The following is a 25,263-nucleotide window of genomic DNA, read 5'->3' as shown; positions in this document are numbered from 1 at the left end:
CTATTCTAGCCCCCAGGGGTGTTAAAGCAGCCACGTGTTCATAATTAGGAAACCTATACCAACTTGTTCAGAAGGTAGTTTGAGGACCCTGGAAAAGAAGATGCTAAGTAAACAAAAAGAATGGAAGATTCACCTGAAACCTCAGGCTACCATACCGGTAAAGTTATAAATGTTTAATTTATTTATATTGCTGTCCCTAAGAATAAAAAGAACATACCATGAGATTTGATGAGGTTCCTTTTAAACAAAGACTTTTGGGTTTTTGTAATTAGTGATGTTTGGCTGTCTTCAAAATTTAATGGAACAAATCATAGAGAAAGATACACCTAAATTGTTCTCCAAAATTACACTGATTCTTAGTATGAAGTTAAAAGAACTTAAGTTAGGTCAGAACTCCATTTGACAACTAAGATTCTGCCTACCTCTGAGTCCTATGCCTAAGAGAACAGTTACAATGACTCTATCTAGTCTAAATCAAACATCCAAAGATACATGCTTACTCGGTTCTTGTGGTTAATCCTATGTCAACAACTACAGGCTTTCTAAAGTCCTATACTTTAAAAATTCTAGAATTCTCTGGATTGCAAAGGATCTTGCTCTAAGGCTTGACTGAGCTGCTTCCTTTTAACTGGTACCCGTGTCTCACAGTGATTCTTGTGTGGCTGTTTTTCCCAAGGGCGATCTGTATTTCAGATGATTGAAGATGTCCATTTGTGAATGGTGCTGGCTACAGCCCTTCAAAATCTCCATGAAAAATTTCACTCTGGGAAAAAACTGCAAAGAAAGTCTTCTGTCTGTCCCTTTGAGTGTGCAGGGACTACTAGGCTGTGGTCCCCAACAATTACTAGAGAGGGACAGAGGGAGGGCCACTGACATCAAGGCACATATCACTACAGAGAAAAATGACAAATTGCTTATCCAAAAAATGGGCATCATATAAGCACGCTGGGTTTCTTTTCTCATAGATGTCCTTCTCCAGCATTCCACAACTACATGTATGAATGCTGGTTTTAAAGTATGCAACTGTTTAGGTGCACCTGGTTCAGTCGGTTAAGCAAGCATCTGGCTCTGGTCATGCCACATGACCCAGCTGGAGCCCCATGCTGGGCTCTGTGCTGATGGTGTGAAGCCTGCTTACAACTCTCATCCTCTCTCCTTCTTTCTCTGCCTCTCCCCTGCTCATTCTCTCTCTCTCTCTCTCTCTCTCTCTCTCTCTCTCTCTCTCTCTCTTTTTCTCTCTCTCTCAAAATAAATAAATTTAAAAAAGTTTTAAAGTATGCAACTCTGTATATTAAGGAAGCAAATTCTAAATCTACAAATATACAGAATTTCATTAAAGTATTAACTACAGTAGGAGTTAGCTTGAAATGTGACTTGGAATGTGGCTAATCCTAGTTGAGATTGGCTGTAAAGTGTAAAACACATTGTTACATAGATTGTAAAAACTTAGTAACAGACATTAAAAGGAATAGTTTGGATACATTGGGTTAAATATTAAAATTAAGTTCACCTGGTTCTTTTTATGCTTTAAAATGTGGCCACTAGAAAATTTTAAATTACCTAAAATTAAATGGCTTATAGTGATATTCTATAGCATCTTTTATCCTGGCATGAAAAATAAAATTTTAAATTATTCTAGAATAAGTGACAAAAACTGGAAAAAAATAGACATCAGGCTATATAAATAATTTGTTTCACTTAAAAATTTTACAGTGTGATAACATGAAAGCATACTCTGTATCACTGAAAACCAAACTAACTTTATACTAGATGGCAAGTAAGATTTTTGTTAAAAAAGTGTTTATTAAGCTAGAATCATATTCTCAGATTGTGAACCTTACAGTGTGTAGGACTCCGGCTCCCACACTCTGAAGAGGAGAGAATTTTCAGAGTGATAAAAAGATCTGTTTGCAGCCCCACAGCTAGCAAACAGCCACACAGGCTAAGGACCACTGCAGAGCAGCGGCTCTTCGCCATGGCACAGGGTCTTTTCATGTCAAGCCAGACGGTCAACTGTCTTCACTAAAGAACTCCTCAAGCCAAGAAAACAGGAGGTACAAACAAGCAAGATTTCATATTCTAAATGAGGTAAGTTCCACAGCATATATATAATTCTAATAAAACCAGCTCATGAGGTTAACGCCCTCTAGGAAATGTATGATAGAAGTATTTCCCTGGATGAGTGGAGGATTAACTTTTAAAAATTGCTATAGAAAAGTTGGTAATGTGTTTTTAAGAAAAATCATGATAACTCTGGAGAAAAAGCAATTGGTTATAATTTCGTCACAAAAGGTTCAGTTCATTACCCATTACTTAGAATTGTTCTATAGCATCTGTGACTGTTGCAATGATTTCTACATGAGGATGGTCTGGCTTTTTTATCCATCCTGGTAACTGAAGTACTTCTTTCAAGGTGGTCTGATATGGAACGAGTTCCCATAGTCTGGACTCTGCAGTTGGGGATACAGTGAGGATCTAGTTCACTTCTAACACAAAGAAAACAGCAGTGCGTACCATATATTTGATCCTAGTAACAGACAGGGCCATCCAAGAGTAATGTTTCTAAAAGTAATAAGCTTTCCCTACATACTGATTCAAGTAACCAGAGCTAGGGAAACTGTCTCTAGGGACATGCTAATGTCTCCCAAAGAAGGCCAGTCAGAAAGTTCAGCTGTTCTATCTTTGGACCATTAATACTGGATGTTGAGTCAGGCTACATCCCAGAACACCTACAACTGAAAAGTAATTCTTCTCAAATGAAAACTGGCATATTAAGTGTACCCTCTGGGTTTGGGGAATGTTTCCCATCTCAAAATAAATTTTTAAGCACAAAGAGACAGTTAGAAACGGTCACTCTGCTGATAACTATGTTTTATTCCATAATCTGTCAAATGAGGGGGGAAATGGCAAGAGAGAGAGAGAGAGAGAGAGAGAGAGAGAGAGAGAGAAACCCAAAGTAGACCTTTACATTTTCATTTCTTTGTCCCTGTTCTTTCTCCCATTAAAAAAGTGTAGAGTTTGTCAAAAGAATGAGCAGAGAGAATTAAAGTATGATATGTCTTCATGTTTCATTGGCTCATTTTCAAGGGAAGAGAATTACAGCAGAGAAAGGAAGTTGCCAACATGTATACAATAGTAGCATTAACCATTCTGACTTGCAATATAAATTGAACTATTAAAGGATTTAAATGTTCCTCATTAACTTTTATTAGCCTTAATTTTTAACTTTTTTTCCTGCTCTTAAAATTAAAAGTGAGCATTCCCTTCAACTTTGCACACCTTCAAACAGCATTCAAGTCTTGGAGGGAATATAGGATGAAAAACACCACAAATAACTGTAACCCCTGATGCAGAGTTTCTTTCAGTCTTCCTTCAAAAAACAAACAAACAAACAAAACAGTAAGTGTGAGGTTACAGTTGTTAAACTTCACAGAAGAATCAGAGATCTCATAGTCCTATTCTGTTAGCATTCATCATCCTTCATCACCAAAAATAAGTGACCTAATTAAATAATTCAGGAGAGGAATTTTTTTTGTCCTTCCTATGTGTAGGCATTAGGTTAAGCACTCTAATTTTATTTTATTTATTTATTTTTATTCTGTACTTTTAATTAATTTTTTAATTTTTTAATTTATTGTCAAATTGGTTTCCATATAACACCCAGAAGCACTCTAATTTTAATATCTTATGTAGTAAAATTTGTCCCCAAATGTAATGCCTACTGGTTGATGAACATGATACCTGTTGAAAGAGACAGAGAGAGAGAGAGAGGAGAGAGAGAGAGAGAGAGAGAGAGAGAGAGAGAGAGAGAGAGAGAAAGAAAAAAGAAAAGCAAGCAAGCAAGAAAACAAAGATGGAGAAAAAAATACCACGAGGGTCTTCTTCTCTCTATAGCTTATGTATCTGAGTTGCCATGTGATATGGACGATGGAAAGATGGACAGATAGATGGATGGATGGATGAAAGTCAAGAACAGGCAGGTATTACACATACAAATAAAAACACTTTGCTTCTATAAAAAGCCTTTTAATTTGTGTCTAAAACCAATGATTGTATATTTAAAAGCAGCATTTCAGAAAAGAGGAAATAAGGGCATATTTGGTGAGAATTTTTTAAAAATCTGTGGACTATTACAACATGAAAATACAGTATATGCAGTGCAGAGCCTGCTTGGGATTCTCTGTCTTCCTTTCTTCTATCCCTCACCCACTCACTCTGTCCTTCTCAGATTAAATAAACTTTAAAAAACGTTTTAATAAAAAGAAATACAGTTTCACCCCCATATACACATGCCTGTATGGGAATAGATCCAATTCCCAGATAACCTCTGAGGGCACTAAAAGGCCAAAGCAGCATTAACAAATCACCTGTCAAAAGCAGATTTCCTTTACCTTCTGTCACACAAAATAGAGTATAGAGAATCCTTCAGTTACAAAACTGGCTTCCTGTTATTTATTGTTACTTGGTCCTTCAATTATTTGATCCTTTAAGAAAACTAGCCATTACATAAAAACACACAAATATTATTTAGCTATAAGAAACGGATAAAATCTTGCCATTTGTAACAACATGAAAGGAACTTGAGGGCATTATGCTACATGAAATAATCAGAAAGAGAAAGTCAAATACTGTATGATCCCACTTGTATGTAGAATCTAAACAAAAACAGAAACAAAAAACTGAGCTCAAAGATATAGAGAACAGATTGGTGGCTGCCTGAGGCACGAGTGGGGGCGGGGGAAATGGGTGAAGGTGGTCAAGAGGAATAAAGCTCCATCATAGCTTACTTACAAGTAAGCCATGAGCTGTAATGTGCAGGATGATGATTATAGTTCTAATACTGTATTGTATGTTTCAAAGTTGCTAGGATAGTACATCTTAAAAGTTCTCACCAAACGAATAAATTTGTAACTATGTATGGTAATGAGTGTTAACTAAACTAGACTTACTGTCCTGATCAATTTGCAATATACATAAATACTAAAAATTATGGTTTTGCCTGAAACTAATAGAAGATGACCCTTGAACAATGCAGGGGTTAGGGGCACCAATACCCCGCACAAAGATTTATCTATGAATTTTGACTCCCTCAAATTTTAACTACTGATAGTTTAGTAGTAGCCAGAAGCCTTATCAATAACATATATAGTCGATTAACATATTTTGTCTAGGTATTATATACTGTATCCTTACAATAAAGGAAGCTAGAGAAAAGAAGATGCTATTAAGAAAGTCATAAGGCAAATACAGTGCTGTACTGTATTTATTTTAAAAAATCTGTATATAAGTGGACCCACACCATTTCAACCTATGTTGTTCAAGTATCAACTATACTGTTATATTTGAATGATACCTCAATTTAAGAAAAAAGTAGTTACTGTTAACTGACTTTTTAAGAAAACTTTCGTATTGTAAGCATGTCCCAATTATATTTTCATTCACCTCAATTTGCTGGCATGCAAATTTGGTAGCCCATTATCTAAAAGACATTTGAGAAGCATTTTCTTCCTCAAAGAACAGAATGGTGTAATTCATTTTAAAAGACTATATTTCAGTAACAGAAAAAAAAATAATGCTATGTCAAAATGACAATAATATGCATTTTTTTTCACCTTGGAAACTTTAGACTTGAAAGAAGCCTACAGTGTAACTTTTCCATCACTCCTGCTGAATTCTAAGACCACCAGTGTAACAGCACCACTCGGAAAACCACAGGGCTGGCCTTGTTAGAATACACGCAGAGTTGCTGAGGAACAGGAAACAAAGCCAGATGGTTCTGCTGAGGGAAGCACTTTTTTTCTTTATAAAACCAAAAAAGCAGTAATAGGTCAAACACAAAAATGCAGATATGGTAAAACGGAAAGCTAACAGGGAGATTTATGTAAATAAGACAAGCACAGTTTTGTATTATGTTCCCATCCATACCAGTAAGTGGAAGGAGTGGGGGGAGGGAATAACACAGATCTGTACTATAGATCTGAATGGTTTTCTTGATGGGGACAAAAAGCTATTAGCAATTTTTAAATAAGGCACTGTTGCAAAATTCTGGAAGCTAATAGCATATGATTTGTGTTAGACTGAGCACCTATGAATTATAATAAAAACTATTTAAAAATAAACCTTTAAATACAGAGTTTAGAGAGTAACTATAGTCTACACTCTGGCTTCTTTAACATCGAATTTAGTATGGTTGTTTGCAATCACACAAGTCCAGATGTGGTCCAGCATCCAACAGAAGCTTCTGGGGTGAGGCACGGAAAGGAGCCTTATCCATCAGGTCTCTTTCTGTCCCTCACCCACTCTGGTCAGTGCAGAACCGTGCCATTTGCAACAGCGTACTTAGACACAGGCAGGTGTCTCCTGCAGCACCAGTCTCTTGTCTTCAACCAGAAAGAGTCTGAGAGAAAACAAACCTGGCCTCATGATCTCCCTTACCAAACAGGGTGGCCATGGGCCATGGCTCTGGGTGACAAAATGCTAGGGCTGGTCACCCAGAGATTTGTAGCCTTCTCTTCCTTGACACAGTCCTTAGCGGATTTGCACAGGACAGCTGGTACTGCTGCCACCCCAGAGTCATAATCAGATATTTGGCCCTGGAATCTATGAACTGTGCAGTGCTTGCCTCTGGCTCTGGATTTCCAGTGGTGAGTAAAAAGTGACCCCTAGTAAGCTGTCAATTGTAACTGAGTATAATCCCTAACTGCTGCATGGACCACCTAGATGATGAGTCTTCACAGCTATGATAAAACGCATCATGCAGCCCTTGTGTTGGTCACATTATCTGACAGATGCTGTAGTGGAAAGACCATGAAAGACTGGAGTTATGTTCAGACTCTGAACTATCTGTTTTATCTCAATCTATCTATCAGGGAATATCTCTGAATAATGAACTGTTTTACCTGCTAGATGAGGGCAAAGGACTGGAGGATGCACAAAGTTGCTTCAGTTTTTAAATTAAATGAATCGATGAAGCTAATCTGGTTTGAGATCAATTCATTCTCGGGTGTTTCCATTCCAAAAACACCCACTGAGCACACTATGTTTCAGGCACTCTGAAGGGCACTCAGGGCTACAAAGCAAGGTCAGCACGGTGATCAGATGTGGAGAGTTTTGTGTCTGTGAGAAGGTTGCTCAGCCAACTTGGGATAAGGGCTCTGGCAGCAGCGACTCAAAGGGGTGTAAATAAAGAGTGGCAGGATTACAGGGAAAATGGTCAATCCTTGTGGATAAGTAGATGGGGAAGAGAGTAACAAAAAAGAGGAGGCTCAGAGTGATCCCCAAAGCGAGCAGAATTTTGAGAAGAAATGAGCAGACTGCCTAGCTACCTCTCAAACATGCTACAAAGATGGAACATAAGCTCTCCCTGAAGATCTTAAAATTCTTCCTGATGCAAAAACTGTCTAATTATTTTTTAACACAAACATGTGATAATCATGGTTTTCATGTAATTTAGTTTTTTCTTATCCTGATATTTTGCTACTCCAGTCTATATGGAAAACAGAGCTGTAGGAAAAAGAGAGGAAGCCACTAGCCACCCAGCCACAATACAATGCTGTTCACATAGTGCCCAGCACACATCAAGTGAAAGAAGGCATGCCACCAGTAGTTTGCCGTGCTTTAAGAGGGCTTTCATTGAGCAAAGCTGGGTGGTTAATAGTCAAGGCACTGTTAGCCCCATCACAGAGGCTCTGAGGTAAGAGCTCTTGATACTGTTCCCCTCCGCCGCCCACAGAAAGTGAGAGAAAGAGAGAGGGAGAGAGAGATGATGGAAGGGGTGGAAGGACCAAGGGGAAAGGAAGGGGAAGGAGGAGAAAAGGAGGGACGGGGACAGAGGGAAGGAATGAGGGAGGAAGAGAGAGAGAGAAAGAAAGTGAGATGGAGGGAGGAGGAGAGGGAATGTTTGTGCACCGTGAGTTAGGAAAAGATCCTACTGACATGCTTAACTAAGCCAACACAATTCCTTTGAGTCTCACTAGACTTCTAACATCCCCGAGCCCTACATCATGCACAATTAAACAAGCAAACTGGTAATTCATTAGGGATAATTTTAATAGATGACTCATTTGGCCCAGCCAGTCAATGATGCTTTGGTTTCCCAAAGGCTCCAGCAGATAGTTAACTACAATGAAGCTTTCAGCTGCTACTGACAAAAGGTGATGGAATTTAAACTACCTATCCCATTTCTTCAAACTTCTTCAGTTTTTTTGAAGATAAGAATCAAACGAAATGATTTCTGTGAAACCTGTATTTCCCGTACAGAGTTGATATCTTCTTCAAATTATATGAGTGTACAACTATTAAGTTAATACTGCAGAGGAAGTCTCCTATTTGGAACAGAAGATCTGGCCTTTTAACTTTTGACTCTTCAAATGTTTTAGAGTTTCTTTCTAACTCAGTTTCTCTTTTTTGTGTTCTTTTATCCACAGAAGGCCAGTAGTAAAAATGCTAGTTAATTTGTAATTCCTAGTGAGGCGTATACTTGTTAGAGGAGTAAAAAAAAAAAAAGGCTTTGGAACCTCACAAGAAGGACTTACTACACCAAGAATTAAGCCAGGACCTCTGTGCGGCCCCTCGTGGAGGGCCGTGCTCAAGAGCCGTGTTCGATGAAGGCCACGGCGTCTCTTCGCCAAGCCAGCTTTTTCATATGGAAAATGCAAATAATAGTTCCTCCCCTCCTAATCACTGACTAAGATTTATTGGGAGAATTGAATCCAAAGATGTAAACGATAAAGCACTACACACATACAAGAGGATAACTTCAGGGGGTTAAAAAGAATAAAAGGTCTTGTGAAAGCTCTTTGTATTCTGTTTTCAAACTTGAAATTTAAGATCCAGTGAAAATGAGCAAGTAATTCTTGACCTAAAGGAGATATTGTAAGAAAAAACATATGATGCCATGAAACCTCCAGGATTCTGATATTTGCCTTTGCACTGGCAAGAAGAAAGAATCAAGTGCCACACCCAGGATGAGTGTTTGTATAGTGTGGACATGGTGACAGAATGGCCAAGAGGCAAGGGCCTCGGTCACCTTCCTGGAATGCAACCTGCCTCCTCCAGGCTCCACCCAGGCAGCCCACACACCATTGCCGCTGGGGCAGAAGCTCACCACTCCACTGTGTGAGTCAGAAGCTGGAGGATGGACCTGGGAACAGGGATCTGTACAGCCAGGGGAGGAAATGAAATTACACACTTGGAGAACCCAAAAAGATACTGTAGAATAGTTCTCTTTTCTGCTAGCTACACAGTTTATGTAGGTTTTCTACAGCTAATATCATAGATCTCCATATAAGAATCTTTAACTTTTATATGTATTCAAAAACAAAGTCCTATTTTTAGAAAGTGACCTGCTCCTAACACGTGTATGTGTGCATGTGTGTGTGGGGAGTTGCGGGGGTACTGTGGGCTTGGAGGGGAGACAAGAAGGGGGAAGGAAAGGAAGGGTGAAAGTTTTACAAAACAATAGAACTTGTGATAGAAACCCTGCTTTATCTAGAAGAATCCTGAACTGAGAGACTTGAAAACTATGATAAAACACAGTGAGGACCACACAAGTAAAGAGGGTTTTGAGTGAGCAGATTTCAGAGTTACCAGTCATGCAGAGGGGCACTTGATCTTGTAAGCCAAAGCTATTTTTGTGATTATGAAAATTGTTTGGTAAATCAGGACCAGTATATCAGTATTTCATTCTACTTCTTCTATCTGCTCAAATTTCCTTCCTTTATAAATAGGAATAAAGTCTAATGATGGTCGAATCTGCAGATAATTGGGAAACTTACCACAGTACAAGAACATATGGGCACTATTCAGTTTTCCTTTATGGTCTGCATGTAACAAGAAAGAAAATTCCTTGAAAACATTACTTGCCTGGAATCAAGTAAATCCATCACAATTAAAACCTAAAATATGGTTAAGATCATATTCAGTAGAGAATGTCTTATGCTAAGTTTAGAAAATAATCTTTTAGTAATGAGAGGAATAAAACACATTTCCTATATCCATATTCATTTTTATAAACTGTATAAAGAAATGGTCAAATTGGGAGAGTATTTATTGGGCATCTGCCATTCCGTGCCAGACATGTTGTGAGGCACAATTATGATAAAGAGGAATAATAGCCAGTTCCTGCCTTCAAGGAGCTTCTTGGAGAGAGACTGATACTAGCCAACTAACCACGTCATAGCCTATGTTTGTGGAGGAATGGTTGTATTCTCAGAGATCTTAATTTACTTAGATTCTTCATGAACTAATAAACAGTAATGAGTTAAACCTAACCATTCTCCTTATAATGAGAAGACATAACAGAGTTGATCTCAAATATTTTACATGACTTTGAGAGGTAGCTGGGAAGCTATTTTAAGGAGTAATTTCATCTCTTTCTTTAGGAACTTTACTATTGATTTCCATGGAAGACTCAAGTCAACAATACACGTACAATTTTACAAAAGGTTTCTCAATTTTGCCTTTAAGTAATTCTACTTCTGTAAAACTGTACAGTAACTTGGCTTGGGTGAAGCCCCAGTCTATCTTTCCTAAAATGAAAAAGGGATCTTAGCTTAATGGTATCTCAAATTCATCCATTTGGGGCATATTTAGCTTGCATGCATGATACATCCAGTTTCTCAAACAATGGCAAAAACTACCTAGGAAAACTCTTTGGAAATCTAATCCCAAGAGGACAATGGCTTTTGATTATTCTTGAACCACAATAAGGCATAGCATAAAGAACATCAAAGTCATGGAATAAACCCATTTAAAGGTATTTAACTAGCAAGTCAAAGTGGCAGACATTTCATTCCTGTACAGCATCTCCCAAGACAGTCCAAAAAGGTATCTGCCTCTTGGTCTCACAATCGCTGCCCTGGGCAAGCAGATCATGAGTGGGACAGATTAAGGTATCTACCACAGAGACATCCTTGACTTCAGATATAACTGCTCTACAAAGCCATCAGGTATCCCCATTTTACTAAACTCAATATGTAGAAAAAGAAATAACTGATCTCACAAATGCAAAAGATCCAACACTCACAGAGGGGATCAAAAATTTTTTCCTTCTCTAGAAAGAAAAGATAAGGAGAATCTTTGACACTTCACTGCAGAGAATAAGCGGAAGAGATATTCTAGTGTGGTGCACAGAAGCAGAAAATAAATCCATGCCTTTGCCGTACAGAATATTCTATCTGGAAGAGGATTTTGCTTGTGGTTTTGAATATAAAGGCAAAATTAACACGCTTGTACTGTGAACCTGGAGTCTGGGATCCTGAGGGCAGTAAGAGGCTCTCAAGTGGTCTGAGAAAGCTACAGAAAAGGGCCACAGGGCCAGGCTCTGTGAGAACAAAACACATAATTTTAGTAAATGATTTCCAGTGAATGAAGCAGATAAGTAGGATGAAACCAAACAGTAGTTAAGAATGAGTGTAAAAATGAGGATTTTTTTCCTCTGTGTGTGTAGAGGTGTGTGTGTGAGTGTGTGAGTGTATGAGACAGATATTAATTTATGGGCATTTCTGGGCATGAGTCACATGAAAGTAGGAAAGACTAACTTCATTGCAAATACTTTCTGTTCTTTCCAGAGTGTGCTAGTATAAAAATGAAGCATTTAATATTAAGGATATGTACCTTCTACAGGCAAATTCATCACTAAATTAGGTGATGTCATATTTTAAAAGAGGCAATTACATCTATATCACATGAATAGTCTTGTTATTAAAGTTAAATAGCCAGTTTTCATTTGTGGGTGGAAGCAGATGTGAAGTGGGAGGCCAGTGAAAGGAGAGAAGCAGGAAGGACAGAGGAGAGCCGGAGGAAGGGCAGCTGGGCCAGGATGAGGGCCAGCACACCGGGACCAGGCAGGCCTGCCCCGCAGTGGACGGAGAAAGCTTGCGGAACCTCACGGTACGCTCTACATGTAAGTCAATGGGCGTCATAATCTAAGAGGCACAGGCGGCTTTTCGCACTGTTCTCCTAGGACTGCTTTCAAGAATAGAACCAGGGCTTTCTTAGGTACAAGCCATCGTTTCGTGTCCCACAGTGGTGTGATGACACTTAGCATCGTGAGAGTGAGTCAAGGGTGGAGTACAAGCTTCCACCTTAATGTGGTTAATTGCTACCCATCAGAACTTAAATGGCATTTACACAAAGTTTCATAATCCGTTTCCACAGGCACTGTATCTCCTGAATAGGCAACTCCGCTCTATATTCATTTTCATTCTTTCCCTCCTCATACACACACTTATACACATTTGCCAAGAAGTACTTTATCCAATTTTATGTCAGACGCTCAGTTTTAGATTTTTAAAATACAACTGAAAATATCTAAAAATGCATCCACCTCCTTGTTTCTAAACTATCTGTGGATGAAAACTTGATGAATAAATTCATCTTAGAAATTTGGATGGTGTAGTCTTCATCCCCTGAGACAGCAATTTAAACAGTCTGGAGTTTCTGGAGATTTGGGGGGTACACCCACTCCTCTGATATCCTCCCCAACCACACAAGACCTAGCCAGGGGACATAAGGCAACTATGACTTTCTGCATTGCTGTTTAGTGAGGCCTTACTACAGAATAGATTCTGATACCATGAACACTTTAGAGAACTCAAACACAGCAAGTAATTGAGCTATTCTGCTGAACATAAAAAAGAAAAAAAAAACCAATTTGTTGATATTGTTGCAACTAGTAAGCTTTCTCTTAAATAAAATCTTAGAAAGTTTAAATGGCATCCTTTCTTTCCAAATTTGTGTGAATAAACACAGGATGCACAATGCTAGCAACAGACTGACAGATGAATTAGAAAGAAGGGGGAAACATTGGCTAATTCGCCCAGCTCTGTCAACAGTACACTTTCCCCACTGCCAGAGGCTCACTGGCTTTGCCCTGGTCTCTTTTATCAGCTGAGAACTGAAAGTTGTAAGAAAAGTTAACTCACATAGAAGACAATGGACAGAGAGGGATGGACATCTAACGATCCATTTTCTTCAAACACACCCTCTACATCTTTGCCTAATACAGTCAATATAGCGTGTAGCTGAGGCAGCGATGATCAGATCTTGCTGAACTCATTATATTGACTGTATTAGGCAAAGAGGTAGACGGTGTGTTTGAAGAAAATGGACTATTATATTAAAATTCAGATGAGTCTCAAAAATCCGCCCCCTCTCCCCGTAATTTGAATGTGCCCTGGATTGCCTTTAGAACAGAAGAACTCTTCAGGAGCCTCTGTAGGGTCAGTTGTTGGTAGTAAAACCTCACTGTATTTTTAAAATGGCTTTTGCTGAGTCTTGGAAAAAGCTCAGACTTGAGTCACTTGATTACTCATGTATCCCAAGACTAAGGACCCTCTTGTGAGTGATAAAAGCTTAAAAATATTTCCAGTCCAGCTCTTATCAATTAGGCCATCATTCCGTATTTTCCAGCTATTGTTGTGTTCTAGCTAGTTTTATCAAGGGAGGATCACACTGGGACCTTGCTAACTAAACTGTTACCATCAATTTTAAACATATGGTGCCATTTTCCAACTCTTCACTGCTAATGTTTATATATTTATATATGTATATTATATATATATATATATAATATATATATAAAAGGGTGGCAAAGTTAAATAAGTTTGAGAAACACTTTATTAATCTTAGCAGGCTGTAGTGCATTCATATATCCTAAGTCTTGAGAAGTCAGTCCATGATAAAGAAATCTACTTACCTTTGTGCAGTTTAGCATTGTGCAAGCTTATTTGGCTTTAGACAAAGATGAGAAGACAGTCATGTGCAGCAGCTGGAAACATGACTGTGGTAGGTACTCGGCAGAAGGTGTGTGGAAAGAACAGTGCCTGCTGGAGAAGTTAGAGGTCCTCTCCTCTGCAGGTTTCAGGCACCTCTGGTACCGTGCTGGCCTCCTAAGCTTGTCTGAATATGGAATACAGCCCCCAATGTGTTCTCACGAATACAGTGGTTCAATACGTGTGGACAGAGGCAGGCATGAAAGGAGTATGATGGTGTCACATAATTATTTAAGAAGATAAAAATATTTTAAAAGTTTGAATTATCAACTGACTATATCCTATAAGAAGTACAAGTTCTTGATAACCTGTGTTTGTGTAAATTGAGTAGAGCTCTGAGCCATTAGCACTACAGAGTAGTTTTTAAACAGTAATACTTTTTCTCAAATTGCAACATTAATTGTAGATACTAATTAATAGGATCTGGGTGGTGGGCTGTTCATGGTAAAATTCATTCAACAATCCTATATGTTTTAAATGTTTATAATAAACATCATTAGAAAAGATGTAACTGTACATTACTTGTTTATTCTGAAGTACAGTATGATTTAATATAGTTTTTATATTCTTCACTTCAAGTTGAAATACCTCCTACCCACTCAATTTAAGTTTTAAATCATTTTGATCTAGGAAACAAGATTACAAATGGATGTTAATGAACCTGAATCAGCATCGGGAAACGGCTTTGTATAAATTATTGCAAAAATGTTTACAAGACAGAAGTAGATTCTAATCATGAATGTACAGCCCATTAATGCTAATTTTTTACAGGGTTGTTATTATGCCCTTTTCACAGATGGGTAAACTGAGATATAAAGTTCTAAGACTGGGGAACAAATCACTGACACAGCTCTGTTCATCAAATGCTCTCTACATTATGGAAGTTCATCCATAAATAAAAAAGTATGTCACTTAATCTAAAGATTCACCAGTACAATATGTTTGTGTATAAATGAGAAAGAGTATATAATTAAAACGTGTGTAAATAAGATGCTATTATGACTTGTTTGATCTGTACTTGCCAAGACTTCTTTATTCTAAAGCTGATTATAGCGCCAGGATGCACATGCACTTTAAACAAACAATGCTTCCCTTTTTTCATTCTTATGCTTGTTGATTTTGATTTCGGCAACATCTACTTTTAGTCATAAGTCTGTGAAGTAACCTTATTTTAATACATTTAGAAATGCAAGGGAGGGTAACATTTCTTAAAATGGAAATAGCAAACTATGTATTCTTACTTAATAATGGTAGTTTTTCAGAAATCAACAAGTTTACATTTAGACATCTTTCAGGACCTATTAATGAGAAGTATACAATGCTTCTTACATTATCAGTATGTGTTACTGTCTGAACCTCTGGGGAGTCCTACGTAGTGAAAACTACTTGTACTGTGGAACAAACCAGGTCTTGAATGCCAATGAGAATGACTTAATTTTGTTTGTCTGTTTCTCTATAAAATCTGACAATTTTACATTCTTACTGAAAGGCCAGAACACTTTATTCTTGCAAGGATGTTTTGGGTTCTTAGGTTTACTGTACTGACAACACCTTGTCAAAGAATCTTCAAAATGGCATTTGGGAAGACTTTTTTGAAGAATTTGAGCCAAAATGCGTATAAAATGCTTATATTTTAAATGAATACAAATGTGGCCCCTTTGTTTCAAGATTCGAGCTATACCCAGGACCAGTACTAGTCCTGGCATTTTGGGAATGAGATGATACCAGGGTCCTTCTTCCAGATCCACTGAGCTCACAAAAGACCTACTCATTACTTACGTATTTAATAGTGTCATAAATTTTTTAAATACTTTTTTGCTTATTTTAACAATGTCATTCATTTTTTTCTGACTGAAAAGTTTATATTCATTTCAACTATATGGAAAATACAGAAATACAAAGAGAAAAATAGACATAACTGGTAATAAGCATTATGAAGATTTGGCACAGGTTTCTCTATCAAAATCTATTTCTGAGTTCTAATACAAACTTCATTTTTTATCCTGGTGCAAAAAAACAAAATTAAATAGAATGAAATTTGATTTGGTTCTGAATTTGGAGAACAAGAGTTTGGATAAAGAAGGACAACTATACAGTTATCTATAGCTCTAAGCATATGCAGAAAGCTAGAATGATATTTTTGAAAAAATAAGGTATTCATTTTTATAAAACTTGCCTCATATTTTTAAGTACGTAAGGCCATATATGTTACACAAAACAGAGCTTCAGCTTTAACATCTCCTTTCTTCTACTTCTTAAATTTCTGAAAAGGTGGCCTTATATATTTTTTAATATAATGTTCTTAGGATATATCTAACACCTACTATCATAAAATGCCTCTTTTTAATGACAGCTTCAAAGAACATACTGAAATTATCTAAATGTTCTGCTGTTCAAAATTCAAATTCAGAGCTATTCTTTTTCCATAATATAAATCAGTATTAGGTGTTAAAGTACACATTTTTAATTGTTCTGAACAAAAATAAGAACACTGCCAAAATTAACCTCTGTGTTAGCAAGTAAACTACTTGTTTGCTTTCTTTCATAAATGTTCAAGTTTCTTTTTGAATCGCATCAATGAACAAGGAAGCCAGATCCGGTTTCCCAGAGAGGAATCTTTAAGGACAGAAATAGTCTCCTGAGCACAGGAAATCTGTAAGCACCTAAACAAGGACAAGCAGACTCTAGGGAAGAAGACAATGCCACCAACACACTCCTTCATGTCTGGCCACAGATTCATCACGTATATTTAAAAGCATATTGATCAGGGAAAGGTAAAATATAGCCATTTCCTTAAAGAAAAATCACATGACTTATACATGTAATGCACCTAATCCAGACCAGAATTTAATGTGCAGATAAATCCCAAGAGTGAGAATTTGAATTACCCTTTAACCATATCCAGTATTATGCAATAGTATCATTATTAACAACGTTGTCTCTATTTAATGAACAAAATTCATTGGTGTGTAAAGTCACACATTGAGAAGTATGTAGGGTAATAACCAGACACTCAAGCAGCAAAAGTCAAAACTTCCACAAGAATATCACTTTTAGAGTACTTTAGTAGAAGAATGTAAACCTCAAAGTCTTAGAATATATAAACCGAAATTAGTATCTCTGAATCTCTGAGAACTGTACCTTTATACCTAAAAATTTTTTTCACAATTAGTTATATGTATATTGAGCAGGCAGTGGGGAGAAGGTGCCCAAAGTGAGGAGAGAGAGGCTTTTAGAAAGGAAAGAACACTACTCAAACATTTTTCATCCATCCTCGGAACAATCGACTGACACTTTCATTTTAAATAATGAAAAGAACAACTGTGAAAGGTTTCTATATCCACATAACATTCAGTGTCATCAACATGTAAAGTGGAACCATGGAGCGTTAAACTGAAAGTAATATGAGTTTAACTGTATCTGCATTAGCAAAATTTTATATGCTACCACTTCTTCTAGGTCATGCTTTTCCACTAGAGGCCTGGCATTGAAAACACCAACTGATACAGGTATTTTTAAGAACATAATGAGTCAGTTCCTACCTCTACATAGTCCTTGGCATGGCCCCAATCTCGTTTGGCATCCAGATTTCCCAAGCTGAAACATTCCAATTGTCCAAGGTAAATCTTAGCCACTGACCGGCTAATTTTTCGAGTAACAAAATTAGCTCCTAAAAAGAGATAAAAGGATGCATGTATTATCAGATAGTACATTTGACATTTAACAGTTTGGTGAACCAAATCCAATCTCAGCCTTTAGGCATTTCTTTCATTCTTTCTCCCTCTCCTTTAAAATAAGAATAAAAGAAAACGATCACTAACTGTCATTTAGATAAGTTAAGCTCTAATTCTCTGTGTCATATCAGCTCTCCTTTCATAACAAACATTTTTCTTTGGGGGATGTCTTAACATTCCTAATTTGCTGCTGCAATATGTGACTCAGGCATCAGGCCAAAGAAAAGCTATTGGAATGCCAGTTTTTAAACAGAAAATTCAAAAGAGTTGTATAAAGGGAAATGCCAGAATGGAAGACAGACATTTAAGACCACCCTGATTTTTTTTAAGAACATAAACAACGTATGTTCCTATTAATAAAGCTATTTTGGAGCTCACGGGGAAAAGGAGAGGAGTGTAACTTAGCTCACATGGTATAACTAGTTACAGGAAACAACAAGAATTGCATTTGGGTTGCCAATAAGTGGTGATCATTCTTCTTTGGAAACTTGCAAAGCTATCCAGTTATAAATTATGACACAGTTCCAAGTCAAAGTTTCTCTCTACCATACTTACTGAAATGCCACTTTCCAAGTTTACTTAAGTGCTTTCTACAGAAATGGACTCCTGAACTCTGCACAAATATTTTGAAATGATTGAAGGAAGGGTGCCATAAAATGAAGAAAGGAGTGAAACTGTTTTATGTTTTCTCGTCTTAATGAAAGGTTCCACTTTTAAAAGATTATAAAGAAGGACAAAATAAAAGACACTTTGGAGATGATTTTGCCCATGCCTCTGTTCTAGGTAAGGTTATCACAAAGAACCAAATTCTACAGGTAATAACACACATAAAGTCAATAATGGCTTCATACAGTCTAGATAGATTACTATCACAATTTATCACATTTCAATAATTTTAGCTTTGTTCTTTTGCAGATTAGGCAGAGAAGTTAGTTATGATGAAAGCTTTTGGCTTCTAGAGAAACTGGCACAGTGATAAGGGGAATTTTTCTAAATAGGTTTAGTAAATTTTGGCAAGAAGATGGCCCAGGGCAAGTGAAAACATATACTAGATCGCCTACTATAAAACTTTGGTATATACATTTATACCAATGCCATCATTAAAAATGACAATGGGATTTCCATGGAAATCTAAATTTTCAGGTTTTCTTAGCAGCTCATAGAGTACATTAATAAATCCAAAGTTTCAACTTGACATGGCAGTTTATAAAACATAAAGCACCTTCAAAAGGAGACTTCCAAAATGAAGACATATTTAATAGGTGCAATCCTTCTCAATCTGCTACCCATTAGCAATCTTTTATTCTCCATTGATTTGTAGCAAATAAATTTAAACCCATAATTAAATATAAATTTCTTGATGTCTATCTTTTTATTTTAGTATCAGAACTATACTATCCTCCCAAATATACTAGGTAAACTTGTGATGTCATATCACTAAATGAAGTTCCCCCAAAAAACAGTTCAGATTATTCTCGTTACTAGTAAGCAAATGTTTAGGGGTCTAATGGAAGCATGTGACCATGTTTGACCTATCTAGGTCCTGCCCTTTACTGTTTATTCTTTCAAATAATATTAACTGAGCACCTACCAAGCACCAAGCACTGAGCTTGGGAATGTGGGAGTGAACCAGCAGCCCCTAGTCTCAAAGTAGTACAGAGAGGGTAAGATAGACAAATAAATCACTGCTGCCAGAAGAAAGATGGCAGATTTGCAAGAACAGACACAGTTAAGTCTGGTAACTCAGTGGCTGAATGTGGTCAGGAAACACCCACCAGAGAAGAAGCCTATATTGAGTCTCCTCAGGAGGTCATGAAGGGACTAATTAAGCTGTGAGACAAGGACAGTGCTCCAGGTACATGCAATGCAGGAGTTTCCAGCAGGCCTCTGCCTTTAAATCCTTATCACAAGCCTGCAATGATCATGACCTCAAGACCACTGACAACAGCTATCACTTTTAACACTGCACTGAGCTCTTTAGATGAAGAAACTCACTTAGTTTTCAGAGAAACCCGAGAACTAAGAATGATCGTTACCCCCATTTTATAGGTGAAGAAGCTGAGATTCAAAGAATCTATACAAACTGACCATTCTAAAATGGATTTACGTGAGTGACTGTGTAACGAGAAAGCCCAGGCTCCCTCCTAGCTGGGACAGAATGTCATGCTAACAGATGTGAAAGCTTCCTTATCTGCATCCAAACGTCTTGGATAATGGTCAAAGTTATCTGAAATATCTAGTTCTCAAAATTTAATTTTTTGCAGGGGGGCACCGCTCCTGGAAGCACTGCAATACCAGGGTGATGCACAGAGAGGAAGGAGCAAGCTCCTAGTCCAGCTCCTGGCTCCAAAAACTCACCTAATATACTGTCCCCCCATAGGGGACACGTCAGATATTAAGCTGATCAGAACAGATACTACATTCCATCTTAGCCAAAAGGCCGAGAAGCGATCAAAATTTAATTTTTTAATGTTATTATTTATGACAGCTTTCTTGAGATATAATTCACATACCATACAATTCATTCAAAGTGTATTATTGAATGGTTTTTAATACATTTACAAAGTATGTAGCCATGATTATTAGCAGTTTTAGAATATTTTCAGCAACCCCCAAAATACTTTGGCATTCACTCCTCATTTCCCCCAAAGCTCTCTTGCCATAGCAACCACTTATCTGCTCTCTGTCACGACAGACTTGCTTATTCTGAACATTTCATATGTAAACAGACTAATTTTTGGTCTGTTGTGACTGGCTTTGTTTCAGCATAACATTTTCAAGGTTCAGCTATATTACAGCATAAATCAGTACTTCATTCTTTCTTTATGGCCAAATAATATTTTATTATGTGGATATACCACATTTTAGTTATTCATTCATCAGTCAGAAGGTTCACATTTGAGTTGTTTCAACCTTTTGGGGACTGTGACTAAGGCTGCTATGGACATTCATGTACAAATTTTTGTATAGACATCACGTTTTAATTTCTCTTGGCTATATACCCACAGGTGGAATTTTTGGGTCACAGGGTAACTCTGCCTTTAGCCTACTAAGGAACTGTCAAACTGTTCTCCAAAGTATCTGCCATTTTACATTCCCACTAGCAGGGAACTGGGGCTCTCATTTTCCACATCCTTCCCAACACTTGTTATGGTTTATCTTTTCTGGTAATAATCTTTCTAGCAAATACTGAGTGTTACCTCAGCTTGGATTTGACTTGCATTTCTCTGATGACCAATGATATTGGGTATCTGTATTTTCACATGCTATTGGCCATCTCTACATCTTCTTTAAAGAAATGTCTATTCAGACCTTTGCCCATTGTTTAATTGTGTTGGTTGTCTTACATATTCTGGATCCTAGTCCTTTATTAGATATATAATTTCCAAATATTTCCTTGCATTCCATAGCTTCTCTTTCACTTTCTTCATGGTGTCCTTTGAAATGTGAAAGGTTTTTTTGTTTGTTTGTTTGTTTTTGTTTTTATAATTTTGATGAAGTCCAATTTGTCTATTTTGGAGTAAGTATGAGCTTTTGGTGTCATATCCAGGAGCGCTTTGCCTAGCCCAAGATCATAAAGATTTTCTCAAATTTTTTAAAGTAAATTTTTATGGAGTTTGTTTTTACATTTAGACCTTTGATTCATTTTTCAGTTAATGTTTGTGTATGGTGTGATGAAAAAGGGTTCAATTCCGTTTATCTGCATTGTGGATATACACTGTCCTGGCCCCACCTGTTGGAAAGCTTATTCTTTCCTCCTTTGTATTGTCCTGGCACCTTATGTCAAAAATCAATTAATTGTAAATATGTGAGTTTATTTCCAACTTTCAATTCTATTCCATTGATCTATGTATCTGTCCTCATGATTGTATCACATATTCTTAATTACTTTAGCTTTATGATAAGTTTTAAAATCAATTAAGTGTGAATTTTCTGACTTTGTTCATTCTAAAGATTGTTTTACCTATTCTTAGTCCCTTGAATTTCTGTGTGATTTTTAGGTTCAACTGGTTAATTTCTACAAAAAAGGCCAATGGAGATTTTGATAGGGATTGTGTTAAATCTGCAGAACAATATAAAGAAAGGATACAGTTATCCTAACCATATCATGTCTTCTAATTTATGAACACAGGATGTCTTCCCATTTACTTAAGGCTTTTGAAATTTCCTTCAGCAATGTTTTGAAGTTTCCAGAAATTAACTTTTGCTTTCATTTTGTTAAATTTGTTCCTCTGATGTTATTGTAAATGGAACTTTTTTATTTAATTTCATTTTCAGATTAATTTTAAACATTATTGCTACCATGTTTTGCTAATTAATTTTTGGAGAGGCTTAAAATTATTACTTTTTAAATTTGTTTTCTTCCTTTTTACTCCTTATCACACAACACTGCTCTTTTTAGGAGGGAACTATATAAAATCATTATATATTAGCTTAAGACCTCAGAGGCCACTTTGACAAACCATTCCAAGTGTGCAGGTGGAGAAAGAGAGGCAGAGAGGCTGAGCAAAACTTCCCAAAAGTCAGGACAAGTAGGGTAAGCCTGACCCAAGCCCGTCTCGCTTGCTTTCCCACCTGTGCTGATCTCACTGAGGCAGAGTTCACTGCAGGAGGTATCCCTCCTCAGAATAGATTAAGTGATTGTGCATTATAACATGTCGATAATGGACCTCTCGTAATTATTTTAAATACATACTTGATGTCTAAGTGCCTTAAGCCAGAAGACCTTAGATAGGAAGAAGCCAAGAAATGAAAAGTTAGCCCAATGAATTAACCGAAGTCCAGCTCTATTATCTTGCACCAATCATTCAACGGCTCTGAAGTTATAGCCTCTTCTGTAAACTGTCAGTATAGTGATACGTGCCAGGTCAAGTCACAGGGTATGTTCGTGTATCTGAAGCAACATAAACTGTAGAACATAAATCATTACTGTAATGTAAGGAATTAGTATCATTATGTCCTCATTTGTAAAAAGGATAATAACAACACTTACCGTGTAGATTTGATGTTTAAATGAGAAAATCTAGGTATGTGATTAGCAAGTTCTCAATAAATGTTAGCTATTATGATAATTATTACATTACAATGTTAGTGGTATCTATATTTAAGCATCAATGAAAAGTTCACATTTCTTACTTCTTTTATGACTAGGGCTCTTCATTCTCTGATTTTGAAAATCTGAAGTTGAGAACAGAGCTAAATAGTCAAAGTCAAATGTACAGACTCACACATCGAAAGCACTAATAAACACTTCTTAAACCACTGTACATTACTTTTTCAATGTAAACTCATTGACACAGGGAAAAAAAAAAGAGTGGCCACATAAATGCATATCCATAAGAAAAAAATAAATTAAGATAGATTTTAGACCAAATCTTAGTTCTAAGACTGAGATCATGAGTTCTATCTCAGACAGAATGAAAAGAACAGAATTTCTGCTTTGGCAATATATCATACAAGAAAAATTGCCACATCAAAAAACACCAAGATATGCTGGCTAAAAATTTAGTATTATTAATTTAAATTCAAAACTGAGTCTCCAAGAAGTACTCAAGTAAAGGGAAAGTTCCAAAGCACATGTCTGGGTGGACACTGAGGGTTCTGGGCTAAGAACATGACGGGAACACAATCTCAGGACCTAGAAACAGGCTTTAGCTTTAATATCCACGGTGAGGCAAAGAACATGGCCTTGGGAGTAGAACACTGGAAGTAAGGTTATATGCTATCAGAGTTATTAATAGTTCTGTTCCCTTTATAAGTGCCTTTACCTTAAATAAGCATCTTAATTTTTCAGTTGCCTTATCTATAAAATGGGATAATAATCCACACTATGGACCTAATAAGATAATATAGTTCAAAGACTACAGAACTCTAAATCATTGTAAAGTCCTTTTTTAACTATAAATGTTTATTGTCTTAGATATTTTTACCATGATAAATCTTTTAAAATAGTAAAACCTTTTTCCTTTACATTTGTTTTTATGTGACCTTCTCCACAGTTAGCCTAAGTCTAGAGAAAGAAGAATTATATCAAATAGTCAAAAAGAAACAGTTAATATTCATCAGTATCATTCAAAATAGAATTCTGTAACAAGATAGTAAATTTGAAAATAAGTTTTCATGGAAAAGTAATTTTCTAAATAATTTTAGTGTATCAAAAACCAAGAGTGGTCACAACCCCAAGTTTCTTACATGTTCTGATGGGCAGGCATGTGGCCTGTGGTTCTTGTGAAAAGGACATAAAGAAGTAGCATGTGGGGGTGCCTAGGCCACCCCCGGCAGTGGAGAAGGACACCAGCAGAGGCAGGAGAGGGGAGTCTTTGTTTTTCCAATCGAGACAAGGAGGCTTCAACCTACTTCATGCTGGAGAGTCTGGAGAGCTCTCCTTAGGACGCCACCTAGCCTGACCTAGGATAGCTGCATCAAGATACATGAAGCAGCGATGCGAGGCTCTCTTACAGGGCATGGGCCGTGGTGTGAGGGCCAACACACATGCCCCACAGCCCTGAGTGGGCTGGAGGCAGTGAGGGAGGACGCCCTGTAGTTGAGGCTCGGAGGTAAAACCACACAGGACATGGACTTCATCTTACATGTAGTTGGTCTATAGTCCGCAATGCCAATGAGGGATGGGGTGAGGCTAACTCATTCCAGGAGCCTATGGAAAGAGAAGTCCCTGAATTTTATCAGCAGCAGACACCAAAAAAGAGCAAAGCCTGGAGCTAGTGCTGCCTCCCTGACCACTAGGCAAGGGAATGGCTTGTACCAGTAGCTCTGCAGCTGGGACCAGCAGTGTGCAGAGTACACCATGTGGGCCTGAGGATGCCATCGCCCTCTTGTCAACACCAAGTCAAATGAGTCACATCTGTGTCCCAGATAGCCAGATGCCAAGGAAGAAGATGACATGTGTAGAGAAAAGGGCTTCAACACTGTATTCCAGCAGACACTTAATTACATTTTTAAATTGAATTTCGTAGGGGGTTTTTTTGTTTGTTTGTTTCATTTTATTTTGTTTGAGAAAAGTATAAATATAACTAACCTTTAGGGACTGCATGAATATCCTGTGGCTGCCATAACAAATTACTACAAACTAGAGGGTGTAAAACAACTGAAATTTATTCCCTCACAGTTTTGGAAACACAAGTCTGAAATTTAACAGGGCCATGCTCCTTCTGGGAAGTCTAGGGGATAAACCTTCTTTTGCCTCTTTCTGGATCTGATGGTTCCAGGCATTCTTGATTCTTGGCTTCTGGCTGCATCACTCCAATCCTTCCTGCATCTTTACACCATTCTCTCCCATACATCTCCTTCACCTCTCTGTCTCTCAAGAACACTTGTCTTTGAATTCAAAGTCTACCCTGGTAATCCAGGATCATCTACTCATCTCAAGATCCTTAATTTAATTACATCTGTAAAGATCCTTTTTCCAAATAAGATCACTCACAAGTTTCTGGAATTACGAAGTAAGCAGATCTTTTCGGGGTCAATCTACTATAAGGATCACAGATTAAAATATTTGAGAAAATGAAAAACATAAATCAAACAACGCTATATTATTTTAATACCATCTTAAGAAAATGATATATCTTTCATGAGCATGACAAAGAGTATCCGGTTCCAAAAGGTTAATTTAAAGGTGATAAAATAAGTTTCTTCTCTATTTTAAGTCTGCAAGTTTGATTCAGTTAATCTGAGTAGCTCCCTGGGTCTCTTCTTTGGAGAATACACATCTATTTATAATTTTGGACTGGAAATGC

At 37.2% G+C, this 25,263-nt stretch overlaps 1 protein-coding gene and 1 non-coding gene across 3 annotated transcripts in view; both read right to left on the bottom strand.

Moving 5' to 3' along the window:
- GMDS (GDP-mannose 4,6-dehydratase) overlaps window positions 1-25,263 on the bottom strand; it is a 631,992-nt gene that overhangs the window by 290,785 nt on the left and 315,944 nt on the right. For both annotated transcript variants that reach the window (XM_029944959.1, XM_029944958.1), the window contains exon 7: window positions 17,318-17,445. In XM_029944959.1, coding sequence (XP_029800819.1) covers window positions 17,318-17,445 — 128 coding nt within the window. The remainder of the gene's footprint in view (window positions 1-17,317; window positions 17,446-25,263) is intronic.
- On the bottom strand, window positions 19,771-19,961 carry LOC115297356. Its single transcript, XR_003911435.1, has one exon. It is a non-coding gene; the product is annotated as a U2 spliceosomal RNA (small nuclear RNA).

The sequence above is a fragment of the Suricata suricatta genome, chromosome 7, assembly GCF_006229205.1.
Source record: "Suricata suricatta isolate VVHF042 chromosome 7, meerkat_22Aug2017_6uvM2_HiC, whole genome shotgun sequence".
In the NCBI taxonomy this organism is placed as follows: domain Eukaryota; kingdom Metazoa; phylum Chordata; class Mammalia; order Carnivora; family Herpestidae; genus Suricata; species Suricata suricatta.
Note: the sequence above shows the minus strand (reverse complement) of the source record. Positions and strands in the feature narration are given on the sequence as shown.